This window comes from Xiphophorus maculatus, chromosome 20 (genome assembly GCF_002775205.1).
Source record: "Xiphophorus maculatus strain JP 163 A chromosome 20, X_maculatus-5.0-male, whole genome shotgun sequence".
NCBI lineage: Eukaryota > Metazoa > Chordata > Actinopteri > Cyprinodontiformes > Poeciliidae > Xiphophorus > Xiphophorus maculatus.
This window is the reverse complement of record NC_036462.1, coordinates 18,038,676-18,052,269: the sequence shown is the minus strand read 5'-3', so window position 1 is coordinate 18,052,269 and position 13,594 is coordinate 18,038,676. Positions and strand designations below refer to the sequence as shown.

The following is a 13,594-nucleotide window of genomic DNA, read 5'->3' as shown; positions in this document are numbered from 1 at the left end:
AAGGTGTAATCAGATGTTGTTTTTGATGTATTAGTTGAGACAGTAATGTCACATTTGATCAAGCAGAGATGCTTAAAACACCACACCTCACCCATCACCATAACCGTCACACTGCGGCCAATAGAAAGAGTGGAATATATGGCATTATATTTTTGCAGCAACACCCATCCCACAACCCTCCACCACCACCCCCCCCCCCCCTCCACCACTACCACCCTGCCCCCTCCTCTGTGTCTGAATGTCCATGGGTGTGTATGTGCATCTGTCCTTGTGCATTTTGTCTGTAAACCCTGTAGGATAAAATCCAGCCTCTGCTCTCTGCTCACCCTCTTTCTCTCTGTCCCTCTCACACATACAAACACAAGTGCTGCTCTAGCAAAGCTCAGACCTACACAAAAACACACAAACTCATCATTCATTTTCCATTTTTCTGGTGCTGTGGAACTTAACATTTTGACTTCATGGAGGATTACCACAAACCTGACCAGCAGACAGTGCAGGCGCTGAGGAACATCGCCAACCGCCTCCGAATCAACTCCATTAAGGCAACGACTGCAGCTGGAAGTGGGTGAGTTCAAGCCACAAACATCGCCTGCTCTTTAAATCTGGAAAAAAGGATATCTCGATGCTTGGATTAGGACTTTTCAGCAAAAACGTGCATACCTGGGAGAAACTTAAATAAGGCTTTTCAATTTGGAAAAACAATCGACTGAGCAAATCGACTGAGCTATACCCGCACCGATGCACACACAAAGACACACATGCACACAAAGGTTCAAAGGAACAGTGTGTTCTGGCATCGTGCTCCTTTGGTCTATTGATATAAAAAATGGTTATATTCAATGTTTTGTTTTGTTTTTTTAATTTGTATGGCCTGTGATCTGCATCTTATATATAAATAAATAAATAAATAAATAAATAAATAAATATATATATATATATATATATATAAATATATATATATATATATATATATATATATATATATATATATATATATATATATAATTAAGCCCTTACACTATTTTAAATATGTAAAATATGTAGATTTGATTTTTAAAATTCTGACAATGGAAACATGGAGTGGCTCCGTTCATGCATTACTGTGAGCATTAATGCGTGAATTACATGTCACTACAGGCTGAGTATGTTGTTTTGAATAGTCAGTGCACTGGGTTTATTTTTTTGTGAATGTTGTTTGCTTTGAAACCAACAGTCAGATTTTTTAAAATTAGCAAGTCACTTAAATATTTTGGATTTTACAGAGCTGAAAAAAATTGTTTTGTGTATTCTTTGGGATATAATGATTACCTTTCAGATTTGACATTTACACGTTTATATTCCCGTTAAAAAAAATTAAACTGCAGTTTTTAGAAAGTCAAGTCTATTTTGAGATCAATGTCTGCATTTCCAACAGTTCCTCGTCTAAGCACTGTTCATTTAAAATTCATAAAGAGATTCCCCGATGTTACATTTTTAAATTTCTGCAAAAAAAAAGACATGAACATGTGTATGTATCAGTAAGACCTTGATCCAGAACTATTGCAGTATTTGTCTAAAGGAAACAGCTTACATAGAAATGGGTAATCTTTCTATTGGCCCTGAAATTAAAAATGTAAAGGCAAAGCACTAAGCTAAATCTGTGGGATTTTCTGAGTCTTATCTCTTCTGTTGTACAGCCATCCCACATCATGCTGCAGTGTAGCAGAGATCATGTCTGTCCTTTTCTTCCATACCATGAAGTACCGCCCCGAAGATCCAAGAAATTTCAACAACGACCGCTTCATCCTTTCCAAGGTGAGCTGCAGTGTTCTCAGGAATGGTCAGGAATCTGCTTCATATTCATGTCTTGGCATTCTAAGCTGCTGCTGTGTCTGTTCTCAGGGTCACGCTGCTCCTGCCTTATACTCCATGTGGGTTGAGACTGGTTTCCTAAAGGAGAGTGATCTGCTCAGTTTGTGCCAGGTTGACTCGACCTTGGAGGGACACCCAACTCCGGTAAACAGTCACAAACTGCACTACACCTACAGGGATAATCCTTGATTAGTACATCCAATGAATCAACAGCCTCCACCTCCTGATGACATTCATAATTCATGTGTTTTCAGAGGCAACAATTTGTTGATGTAGCCACTGGATCACTGGGGCAGGGTCTTGGAGTGGCCTGTGGAATGGCTTACACTGGGAAATACTTTGATAAGTCCAGGTAATCCATCACAAACATTTATACTGGACAACAGCGAAGAATAAAAATTTCAGGGACTATTTCAAGGTACTTCAGCACCTTATCATGTGTTGACTGGCAACTTAATGGAAACACCCTAGACTTTTCTGTAAACTCAATAAAGATATTTTTCGACATAACTTGTCACTTCTACTTCTTATTGTCACATTTTAGTTTGTTTTACAATTTTATTGTACAATTTTATTTATTAAATATAAACTCTCCAAAAAACAAGCTTACAAACAAACATGCCTCTGTTGAAGTCACCTGTGGAATTTTTTTGCATTTTTATCTGGAAAACTGCATTTGTAATTTTAATGTTATTTTCTCTTTCTCTTTCTTTGCATGCTTTTCCATCAAATTTCTTCCATCAAAGGTGATTACTTATCCTCTGTTTTCTAACAACAGCCGATCAGCTCAGAACTCATGCCTCAGTTGGTGTCATTGATCCAAATGTGCACAATGAATTATTAGCAGTTTCTTTCAACTTTTTATTTATTTATTTTGTAAAATTTTGCTGTGAACATCCATGTTTCATTACCCAGCTACATTATCATGATAAATGCATATGGTCACAGAAAAATACACAACAAGGTAGTATCCTTAAATTTTGAAAGGGTGTAGTACTCTAATAAAGTAAGATTTTTACACTGAAGAATTCTGTAAATAAAATTTAGGTCTTAAGGAATGCACCTTTCTAATACATTTTCATGAGGATTTCCACATTCAGTGGGTGTGTGCTGCAGCTACATGTCTGCACTCACAATTCTTCTGCTCTAATAATCACAGAGCGTAGCAGTCACATCTCAATTATTTTAACCACCCAAGCACATTTAACTATAGAGTCCAATTCTGATTATATTTGGTTCTTGCTTCTCTTCATGAGAAAATCATTATTTAAAAGGGGGCTTAAAATCAGATATTCATATTTTTTGTTTGTTTGTTTGTTTATATCAGCCTATCTATGTAAGCAGAAATATTTTCTCAAAAAAAAAAAAACAATTCCTTTGTCTACTTGTATAGATTCATTTTATTTTAGAAATGGGTTTAATAATAAAGCCACAGCTCAGATTTGAACAGAAATCCAGTCTGAGTGTAAAATGTTGATCAGAGAAACAAACAGAACCAAGTATACACCACACACAAGGATGTTGACAAAAGCCCCTCATTTTGTTATCCACCTCAGTTACCGTGTGTACTGCCTGCTGGGGGATGGTGAGATGTCGGAGGGCTCTGTCTGGGAAGCCATGTCGTTTGCCTCCTACTATCAGCTTGACAACTTGGTGGCCATCATGGATGTCAACCGCTTGGGCCAAAGTGACCCTGCACCACTGCAGCATCATGTAGAGAAATATCAGAAGCGCTGTGAGGCTTTCGGGTATAGTGTACATTGATAATTCAACATGAGTAGAAATAGTCAGAGTAGAAATAAATATGATAGTAGAATTTGTTAAAATAATCACAACACTGACATTTTCATATTATCCATAATATAAATAATGATGTGCATTATTTTATTGTGAGTCCATCTGTGTGTTTGAGTTTAGCTGGCATGCCATTATTGTGGATGGTCACAGTGTTGAAGAGCTTTGCAAGGCTTTGAGCCAACCACGTCATCAACCTACTGCAATTATTGCTAAAACCATCAAAGGCAAAGGGATTCCAGGTAATAGTTTGACCTTCCTCATCTGCAAATGGACGGCTCACTTCTTTCATAAAATACAAAACATCACACAGTCCATTATCAGCTTCAAGGGACATAACTAAAAATGTCTGTATGTGTTTTGTGTGCTGTTTCAGCTGCAGAGGATAAACTGGGCTGGCATGCCAAAGCTTTGCCTAAAGACATGGCTGAGATGGTTATGAAGGATCTGCAGAGCCGGATTATGAACACCAGCAAGCACCTTTACCCCCCGGCTCCCATAGAGGACTCCCCTCCTGTTAGCCTGAGGAACATCCGCATGCCAAGTGCACCGAACTACAAGCCTGGAGAAAAAGTTTGTCAAATTTACACAAATGCATCAATTCACCTTTATATGTCTGTTAACAAAATTCTTGCTGTTAAATCTCAAATTAATCACCACATCTCACATCAATTCCAAGATGGCACATTGTGTTTCTTAAATTGTGCCTCATGCTAACACATTAGAGCATAAATATAAAGAATTAGCATTTTAGTTATGGTTTGTTAGCTTTGCTAATGCATAACAAATTAAATACATAATGTCTGTTTAAATTTGTACCATTGTTTATATACATGTAATGTGCAAACAGGTTTGTATGTTCATATTCTTTTTTAAGGCCATTTAGCTAATCTAACAACATTTACTGCAGCTTTAATGTTTTTTAAAAATGACAGTTTGAAAACAACCTTTCTAAGCCCAAGTCAGATTTTATGCACTACTGAGTGCAATAATTTTCATTTTAGTATTATTGTATGAAAATACACTTACATAATCCAAATGTATTGCAAAGTTAATCATTTCTGAAAGGTAAAATAATAAAAAAAGAAAAAAAGAACAGGCAGCTGTTACACATTGGAAGTTAGGAAACAATTACATTTTCTGAGTAGGATTTTTTGTGAAATACAGAAAAATGTTGCTTTATCAATTATGTAATTACATAATTTATTATAATTGTTAACAAGTTTATTAAAAATAATATTCAACAAATGCCAAAAATACCTAAGCTTCAACAGAATATCTTACTTCCTGCTGCTGTTTATGTACAACATAGCATTAGCTAGTATTTCAGAATTTTACTGCTGAAAAATTAAAAGGTCTTATTATTTGTGATATATAAAATCCTTAAGAGTGCTCTGTGTATTATCAATTGTTTATGTATTTAAACCTGTCCACAATTATCTCTTTCTGTGAGGACAAATAATTGCTGAAAATATACATTGACTAAAAGTTATTCTCAGAAACAAACTTTCTTTTAAAATGACATGTATACGAGCATTAACTTTGTGACGAAAGCCTTTTTTTAATTCAAGTTGTGACTTAAGTCCTAGTTAGGTTGAATCCAGGTGAGACCTGCAAATTAATAACTGCAACACAATATTATACTGGTGTTCTTGATCAAAACTGATGGCTGGATTATGAATTTTGTCTTACAGATTGCCACTCGCAAGGCATATGGAATGGCACTCGCCAAGTTGGGTCGCTACAACGAACGTGTTGTAGTCCTCGATGGAGACACCAATAATCTCACCTGTTCTGAGATCTTCAAGAATGAACATCCAAACCGTTTTGTTGAGTGCTACATTGCTCAGCAGAACATGGTATGATCCCCAAATGAATACATATAAAAATGTTCACTAAACCAGAGAGCTGTTCTATTTTTTGATACTTTCAGTGTTGTGTTCTTAATACGGATTATCTGGTAGAATGTTTTATGAATGCAGAAGAGATTGCATTTAGCATTTCTTTTATTGTGACTCCTAAGTGGTTTTTACCTTCCTTCTTATGCTGAATTCGACATATTCTAATCATCCTGGTTATTAAATACCTCTCTTTTTCTTCATTTAATTCTTTCATTAAATCGTAACATAGAGACAATCAGACTGACTCTATGGCTCCAGCAGTCATCTCTAATGTAGGTCATGCGTGCATGCATGTGACGATAAACCGTCATGACAAGTGTATTCATAAGTAAAATATTAATCAGTACAGAGGACGGAACCATCTGGCTGAATACAGGAGAAACGTTAAAATGTAATGGTTTCCAAATAGGCTATGTGAGAATGATAATCTGACGTAATTTTATATGCTATAGCTTACAATAAAACAGTAAAAATCCTGATACCATATGTTACTTTTGACAAAACATATTTATGGTGCTATGATAAGAAGAAAGAACAAAGGAAATTATTCATAAAATGAGGTATGTCACTGATTCCCCCCATATGGCAAAATAAGCTGCAGAGATTTTTGGAAAGCTACTCTCACTAACTCTAAGCTGAACTGGTCTTTGGTTCAAAGAGACTTTTGGGGGAAGGTTTTTGTGAGAAATATTGAATTCTCAGAGATGTATTTTTTTGGTCAAGTTTGTTTGACCCACATCTGTCTGCCTTGACACAGGAATATTACACCTATATACATAATAAGAAGCCTTTTTTTGCAGGTCAGTGTTGCCATGGGATGTGCTGCCCGCGAGAGGAACGTTGTATTTGCCAGCACCCTTGCCTCCTTTTTTACGCGTGCCTATGATCAGATTCGCATGGCAGTGATTTCAGAAAGCAACATCAACTTGTGTGGCTCCCACTGTGGTCTGTCTACTGGTTAGTAGATTGCTACTAATAATAAGCCATGTTTACTACAGTCTTCTCAGATATCCCATCACAAAATCCACTTTTATACCTTCACACTGTGTCTGGCAACTTCACAGCCTTTGGCTTCTTAGATTATGTTTTGCACTCACTGTAATAATAGTAAATTTAGGAAAAATGTAAAAAAATTTAATGAATCTCCAGTTATTATTTTTCTTCCACTCTTATGTTGTGGCTTCCTTACGGTTTCCCCCCACTGGTCTTTCAGTCCTAACTCAATCCTACCCTCTTTCTCCTTTTGTGTCTGCACTGGAAGCTGTCAGCAGGGAACCAAGTATCCCTTTGTTAGTCCAGGTACCCTGCATCCAGAATGACCTTTTTTCTCCTGCATGCAACAACTCACCAAAAAAACTAATTTGCCTTGCTGTTGGATGCATTGTATAGATTATAATAATTTTACCCTCTGACAGGAGAGGAAGGCCCCTCTCTGATGGCTCTAGAAGACATGGCTATGTTCAGGGCCCTGCCTACTGCTACAATCTTCTACCCCAGTGATGGTGTCACCACAGAAAAGGCTGTGGAACTGGCTGCAACCACAAAGGTAGGAATGGTTTCTCCATAGGAGTATTAAAACCCTTGCATAAAGCAAAACTGTCCTTTAACATGATTATTATGAAAATAATCATGCTTTTCTTGATTATTCTCTTTAATAAGGGTGTTTGCTACATTCGAACCAGTCGCCAAGACAATGCCATCATCTACAACAGCAATGAGGATTTTCATGTTGGACAGGCAAAGGTGAGTGACTATTATCTCCTATTAGCAAAAATGAACTGCTCCATAGGTAAACATAAAAAGAACATAAAACATAGCAACTTAAAATAGAAAAAAAAATTGTCTTTGCCAGGTGGTGTTCCAAGGCAAAGAGGATCAAGTGACTGTGGTTGCAGCTGGAGTAATTGTGCATGAAGCCATTGCAGCTGCTGAGCATCTCAAGAAAGGTACAAGACAACAAGAAATACAGTACTGAGCACAATTTTACTGAAAAGACAGAAAAGATTGGTTTTTTTCATCTGGACAACCTTAAAATGTGCCTGAAATGTGAAAGTTCACCACATCAAGACTTCCCTTGTTCTTTAAGGTGGTTGTGGTCAAAAGGGCTAACAAAACTCTACTTTGAACATCTTTTTTAAGGCTAAATACTGATGGGAAATTTGAAAATAGGTTTGAATTTCAACTGATTTATTTTCCTGGGCTACAAAAAGGACTGGCCATAATTTAATAGCCATAAAAAAATGTCCATGGCCATCTTGCGTGTGAAACATTGCAGAAAAAGCTACAGAATTACGTATAATTTTCAGTTTTCCATATTAGTTATACTCGTCAAATAATTGATATGCTTACGGATTGTTTTGGTCCATTAAACTCATCTTCCAGAGAGGATCTCTGTAAGAGTGATTGATCCCTTCACAATCAAACCGCTGGATATTAAAACCATCATCGACCATGCACGCGTCACCAGGGGAAGGATCCTCACTGTTGAAGACCACTATTACGAAGGTAGGTTTCAGAAATCGTTACTCACGCCACACTGCTCCTGCATTTTATATGAGCACCACCAGCCTGGTAGCCAAAAGCATCTTAGCATAATGTGGCTTTAGAGCTCTGCCATTGGTTCATGTGTTACTGTGTCGTGGTGGCACGTTTCCATTGGCTCAGTGACACACGCATGCTGTGCTGGCATTGACCTATTGGCTGACGATGCTTTGTTGTGTGCTCCTATCGGAGGGAAGGTAGTGGAGTCTATGTTTTGTAAATGTTAAAGAAAGAGAGGCAGAGTGCTGTCAGGTTTCCTTAACTGAGCATGTGCCTGTGGGGCAGAGCATGACCTAGATAGCACAGTCTGCTTTGCACAGCTCTTCATAGGATAAAAGCGCAGGCTTATAGTGTATACTGTACTTGATGAAGAATGTTTAGCAGCTTTAGTCACTAATACTTTGGACTGCATTTTTTATGTTCTACATCAGGTGAAATTGTTGATTTTAACTGTTTTCTCTTGGCATAAAATAATTTTATTTCTTACTGAGAGAATGTGTAGAATTTTTTTCTCCAATGGACTAAACCGTTCTTTAACAGGTGGTCTGGGGGAGGCAGTATCCTCAGCAATGGTCAACGAGTCTGGGTTTACTCTGCACCGCTTGGCTGTGTCCCACGTTCCCAGAAGTGGCAAACCTCATGAGCTCCTGAAGATCTATGGGATAGACCGCGATGCCATCGCACAGGCCATCCGAAAGATGCTCAGCAGCTCTGCTAATGCCAAGTAATTTCCTCTGTGCCCCACCCACCTTTCTAACTAATCCCCTCCAGATGGAGATAGACAGTCATGTATGTTGTGGAAGCACAGAACCCATTTTTATCATTAAACCATTCACTTAAAAAATGTACTGAAGTGTTGTGATTTTGTGCAGTTCACATTTATGTAGATGTCTGCTTTAACTTCCCTTTTGTGCGTTCATCCTAACACAGAGAAATAAAATAACCTCTAACACACATCTTTACTTTTAATCTCTACCTTCTTATGGACCAATCCGGAGAGAGGATTGGTTTCAATTGTTGCCATTGGTTATTTTGCCCTTGATGGATTATCACTGTGTGAAACAAGTTGTTGTTCTATTTTTAACACATTACTAGAGATGCACCAATCTGGGTTTTGTTGTTTTTGAAAAGCTTTGACTTACCAAAACCAATTTTAGTTCCTTTCTGTTGAAGAAATATCAGCAGGTTTCTTGTCATTAGTTATATTCTCAGACAGAAATGTCTCTGTAAAGCAGTGTTTTTAATTTTACAGACAGATGAGAATTTAGATTTTAAGTTGTCTTTCATCTTATGTTAGCAATTAGCATGATTAGCATTAGCAATTGTAAACACCCATCTCTGTTTGTATTCCCAAGAGTAGATTCTTACCTGAACTCTGAGATTTTCAAAAGGCTGTCAATATTTCTCAGTTCCTCCTTTTTCACGATAGAGGTTAAAACTTTAGAAGGTTAACCTGGTCTACCTCTGCTGTAATACATCCAGATTTTTGAGATATCTAAAAGTTTGTAAATCTGCCCCTTTCCTATTTCCTTTGCCAAGTCCCCAAAGCTGGAACGAGTTGAAATATGCAGATGACAATATTTCATTCACGAGAAGCTTGGGTAAAAAAGAATGAAATGACAAAAAGCTGGCGAAGTCTATTTGTCATTTGTAAGCAGTCACAATGAGTGCATGGCATTTGTCACTGAAAAATAAAAATTCCATTGAAAACTGCTTTTTTTAACCTTGGGGATGTCCTATAGCTTAACTTCTATAACCCTAACTGAAACAGAAAATAACTAGTCTTCCCTCAGTAACAACCTCTGCACCAAATACTGCTGTTGTAAGAGCAATTTGGTAGCACTCAACCAAGCTGAATTTTGATCACCAGCTGATTTCTCGGTGCATCTCTACATGTTAGTTTCACTTTCATGTGGTTTTCAGTGCCCTTTTATTTACTTTGTTTCACAAGACATAGTTGTGAATTTCTCTAATGTTTTAATACTGGGTGGGGCCCAGTTTAATGTGTTTATTGTGTCAACAGTGTCAGAAAGGTGGCATGTGGGTTCTTGTTTGTAGAAGGTAGTGGGGACAAAAAAAAGAAGAATAAAAAACAATCAAAGAAATGTGAGGAAATCATAAACCATTAAATAAGGTTTCACTTCCTTATTCTTCCCTTTCAGCACTGTTTTTAATATTGATTTTTACAGCTCTTCAGACTAACACACCTCAGGGTTTCAGGTCCATCCAGTGTTGGTACAGTGTATGACTAAGAAAAGGCTGTAGCTGCAATTTTTAGTTACATCTGACTTGTGAACATGAGAAAAAGCAAAACACCTTCTTGGTTACTTGAAATTTTGTATCTCCCATACTATCATGTAATAAAGCCCTCTGCATTTGACTTTGAAAACTTGTGTTCTGTTCTGTTTATTTAGACAAGTGTCTGCATAACTTAAATAAATTCAAAATATTAAACACATTTTTTTTATACAAAAGAAAATTACATATTGGTATCATATTAACATTTCAATACTACACATTCCTGAGGAGTTTTTTATTACATCTACAAAAAAAGAGAAAATAAAAATAAAGCAAAGTCCAACGTTCATTCTTTCATGGCATCATAGAGGACTTCCTGGCATATCTCACTCTTCACAGTTTATCAGAATATGTTTGCTCTTTGGCTTTTATGATTTCAAACCCGTTTTCTGTTTCCTAAGGTTATAAACGGATGCTACCTCCAGGCTCTCTGCTGTCTCCTTTTCCTGTCCAAAAAAAAAAGAAAACATGTAATGTTTTACATCAGACCACAACTAACTTTCCAATGTATTGAGACATGTTGAACCTAAATTTTGAAGAAGTAAAAGCTACAAATTCTCAAGTACATAACTGTGACTACTTTTCAAGCCTACGTACCTCAGAAAGCTATATTTTCGTTTGGCACCTCTTAGAGCAAACATCATGATTCCACATCCATATGAAAGAGTGTAGACTAAAAATGAAAGTAGAGTGTTTAACCACATGAAACAGCATATGCCCAAGGTAGCACTCTATCAAGCATCCACCAAGTATGTGTTACCTACCGTGGTAAGAGTGAAGGTTCAAGTAGGCCACAAAAAAGGCAAGACCAAATCCCCAGTACACATCTGAAAAGAGGTGAAGGGTTAAATTAGCTTTTGTACTCCAAATTAATTAACAGTTTGCCATTACTTCTGCAGCACAGGTGTTGTACAGTGGAGCAACCCAGAGGCATCTACGAAACAGGCTTTTACAGTTCAACATATAACATCAAGGATAATAAGTTTGTTTTAAAATGGCAACCTGATTTAGGTGATAATGTACCTCTCTTGGGGGCAAAAAATAAGAGAGACTTCTGACTGTGACAAAGGCTGGATAAGGATTAATTTTTCCCAAAAATATACCTTGAGTGGGAAGATAAAGGTGGCTCAAGGTGAGAGTACTACAATAAAATAGGTTACTGAATCTAAATGTTAATTCTTTTAAGGATTAGGCGTCTTTACCAATAATGCCAATTAATTTAGAAGGAGCTGTGGCTTAGTGGGATTTTATTATAATGCAAAAACCTACCTCTTTTGTCATATGGAAGCCCTTTGCAGCTTTTAGTATGGGCAGGCAGGTCTAAGAAGAAAAATATTATTAGTGACACAATCAAGCAACACACTTATGCTTGTAAACCAATTAAGAAATGGGAACTGATAAATCAAAAAGATTAAGGAATGACAGCAGCCATATTTAAAGTTATAAAATGTCAGTGTATAATAATAAAACAAGAGTTAGCTTACCCAAAGTTATACCTAAAATCTCAAATGCTATGGTGAAAAACAGACCTAGAACTGAAGGCACCAAAACTGCTGGAAATGAAAGAGAAAGAAAAACTGAAGTGCAAAATTTACAGAAGTAGCTGGATAATAGAACATAAGTAATTACTTTTTAAGAACGTGGATACAGAACATACTTACAATGAAATGGCCTATAGAGTGCCATGGCAGATCCCAGACCAAAGCAGACCGAATAAAAATGGTAATATTTGTCTGAAAATAGTAAGAATAATTAGTCAGAGTCAAAATATATTTCAAATAAAAACACAATTTGACTCAGGAAACTGTATGCCACCACTACATAGTTATTGTTATTACAAATTACTAAAGTATACGTACAGTGTTTGTAAAAGTTGTTAATAGGATTTCCTTCATTTTCCTGAAAAGATTAAGCAAAAACACAATTTACTAATAAGAAAAAAAAATACTGAGGGAGCCGAGTATAAAGCAATATAATACTAAAATGTAGATAAAGACACTGAAAGTAGCTTAGCATTAACAAGGTTAAAGATCACAGCAAATACCTTTGAGAACAGGTGTACATACCATGTAAACTCAGCTGTAGCTGGGAGAGCTCTCCAAGCAGGTATAACAAGAGCAAGACAATCAACATTTATTTGACAACTTCCTGAAGCCGGTTCAACCACTCAGATATGAGTTGGCACAAAAGGAACGTCCCTCTCCTGGTTGTTTTGCATTCACATTTACTTCACAGTTTTAATTTTTTTTATTAAAACTGTGACCTAAGACTTTCGAGGGAAATCAAATAGTAGAGAATACGTTTTTTTGTTCATGTTTTAGTACAACTGAATACATTCTGTTGAAAAAATAAATAATATATATATATATTTGCTTAGTGTAAGAGACTGTTAGGTCTAAGCCACAACCAGTCAACTTAGTCCACTTATAACTATTGCTATTATTAAGCAATGCACACAGGGCTTCGCGCTCTGCTGTAGCTCCTTTACTTTTTTTTAAGTCTAACTGCAGATTTATAAGCCTGATGGCAGTCTTGAAAGGTCAAAGTTTTCTTTGCATTTCTCACCTTATGGGGGCGCTCTGCAACATTCAAAGGCACACTGTACTGTTTCTACCTTTAAACCTCCCATTAAAATGTCTCTTAACCCTCTATGGCATGGCGTTGCCCTCAGGCAACAAACCACATAGCTGTACCTCACATTGCTCCTTTATTTTATTTTTTGGGGGGCATGATTTTTGACATATTTTTGTCCAAAAAATAGTTCTTTTATGAATATAGTTTTTGTTTGATTTGTATTTCATTTCTCATAATCAGTGTAGACAATCTTGGTGTTCTAGACCAATGTTACCCTGAGGCAACAAACCCAAATCTGGTTCCAGGAGGTGTCAGAGTCCGATTTTATGATTGACATGTAATTAGGGACCACCAAGCTCCCAAAGAATGCAGGAAAATATTTCTTCCCCACAAAAATAAAAAGTCATGCCATAGAGGGTTAAAACTTAATTATGATTACGTTCAGAGGAAATAGTAAGGCAGCTCTGAGTTGAAAGTAGATATTTTGTTTTCGACCATTAAACTGTAGATAAAAATCAACGCATTACCCGTTTCGTGGACATAAATGTAGTTTCATGGTAAAACCTCTAGATGGCAGCCTTGAATTAACTTATGTTGTCAGTACGTATCCTCTGGAAGTCACGCTATGCACT

At 36.7% G+C, this 13,594-nt stretch overlaps 1 protein-coding gene across 1 annotated transcript; it reads left to right on the top strand.

Annotated features, from left to right (window-relative positions):
* The first annotated feature begins 282 nt into the window (after positions 1-282).
* LOC102224760 (transketolase-like) lies at positions 283-10,479 on the top strand. Its single transcript, XM_005807288.2, has 14 exons — positions 283-568; positions 1,680-1,797; positions 1,885-1,998; positions 2,109-2,206; positions 3,411-3,602; positions 3,772-3,890; positions 4,025-4,221; positions 5,343-5,507; positions 6,350-6,506; positions 6,965-7,095; positions 7,209-7,292; positions 7,402-7,495; positions 7,932-8,054; positions 8,631-10,479. Exons 1-14 carry the CDS (start codon positions 462-464, stop codon positions 8,816-8,818), a joined length of 1,887 nt encoding a protein of 628 aa, XP_005807345.1. The 5' UTR covers positions 283-461; the 3' UTR covers positions 8,819-10,479.
* Positions 10,480-13,594: the final 3,115 nt, after the last annotated feature.

Bases quoted from the DNA above. Each gene is read 5' to 3' on its own strand.
- LOC102224760 (XM_005807288.2), top strand. From the start codon at position 462: ATGGAGGATTACCACAAACCTGACCAGCAGACAGTGCAGGCGCTGAGG. The intron at 3,891-4,024 runs GTAATAGTTTGA...GTGCTGTTTCAG, and splicing joins CAAAGGCAAAGGGATTCCAG to CTGCAGAGGATAAACTGGGC. The intron at 6,507-6,964 runs GTTAGTAGATTG...ACCCTCTGACAG, and splicing joins CCACTGTGGTCTGTCTACTG to GAGAGGAAGGCCCCTCTCTG.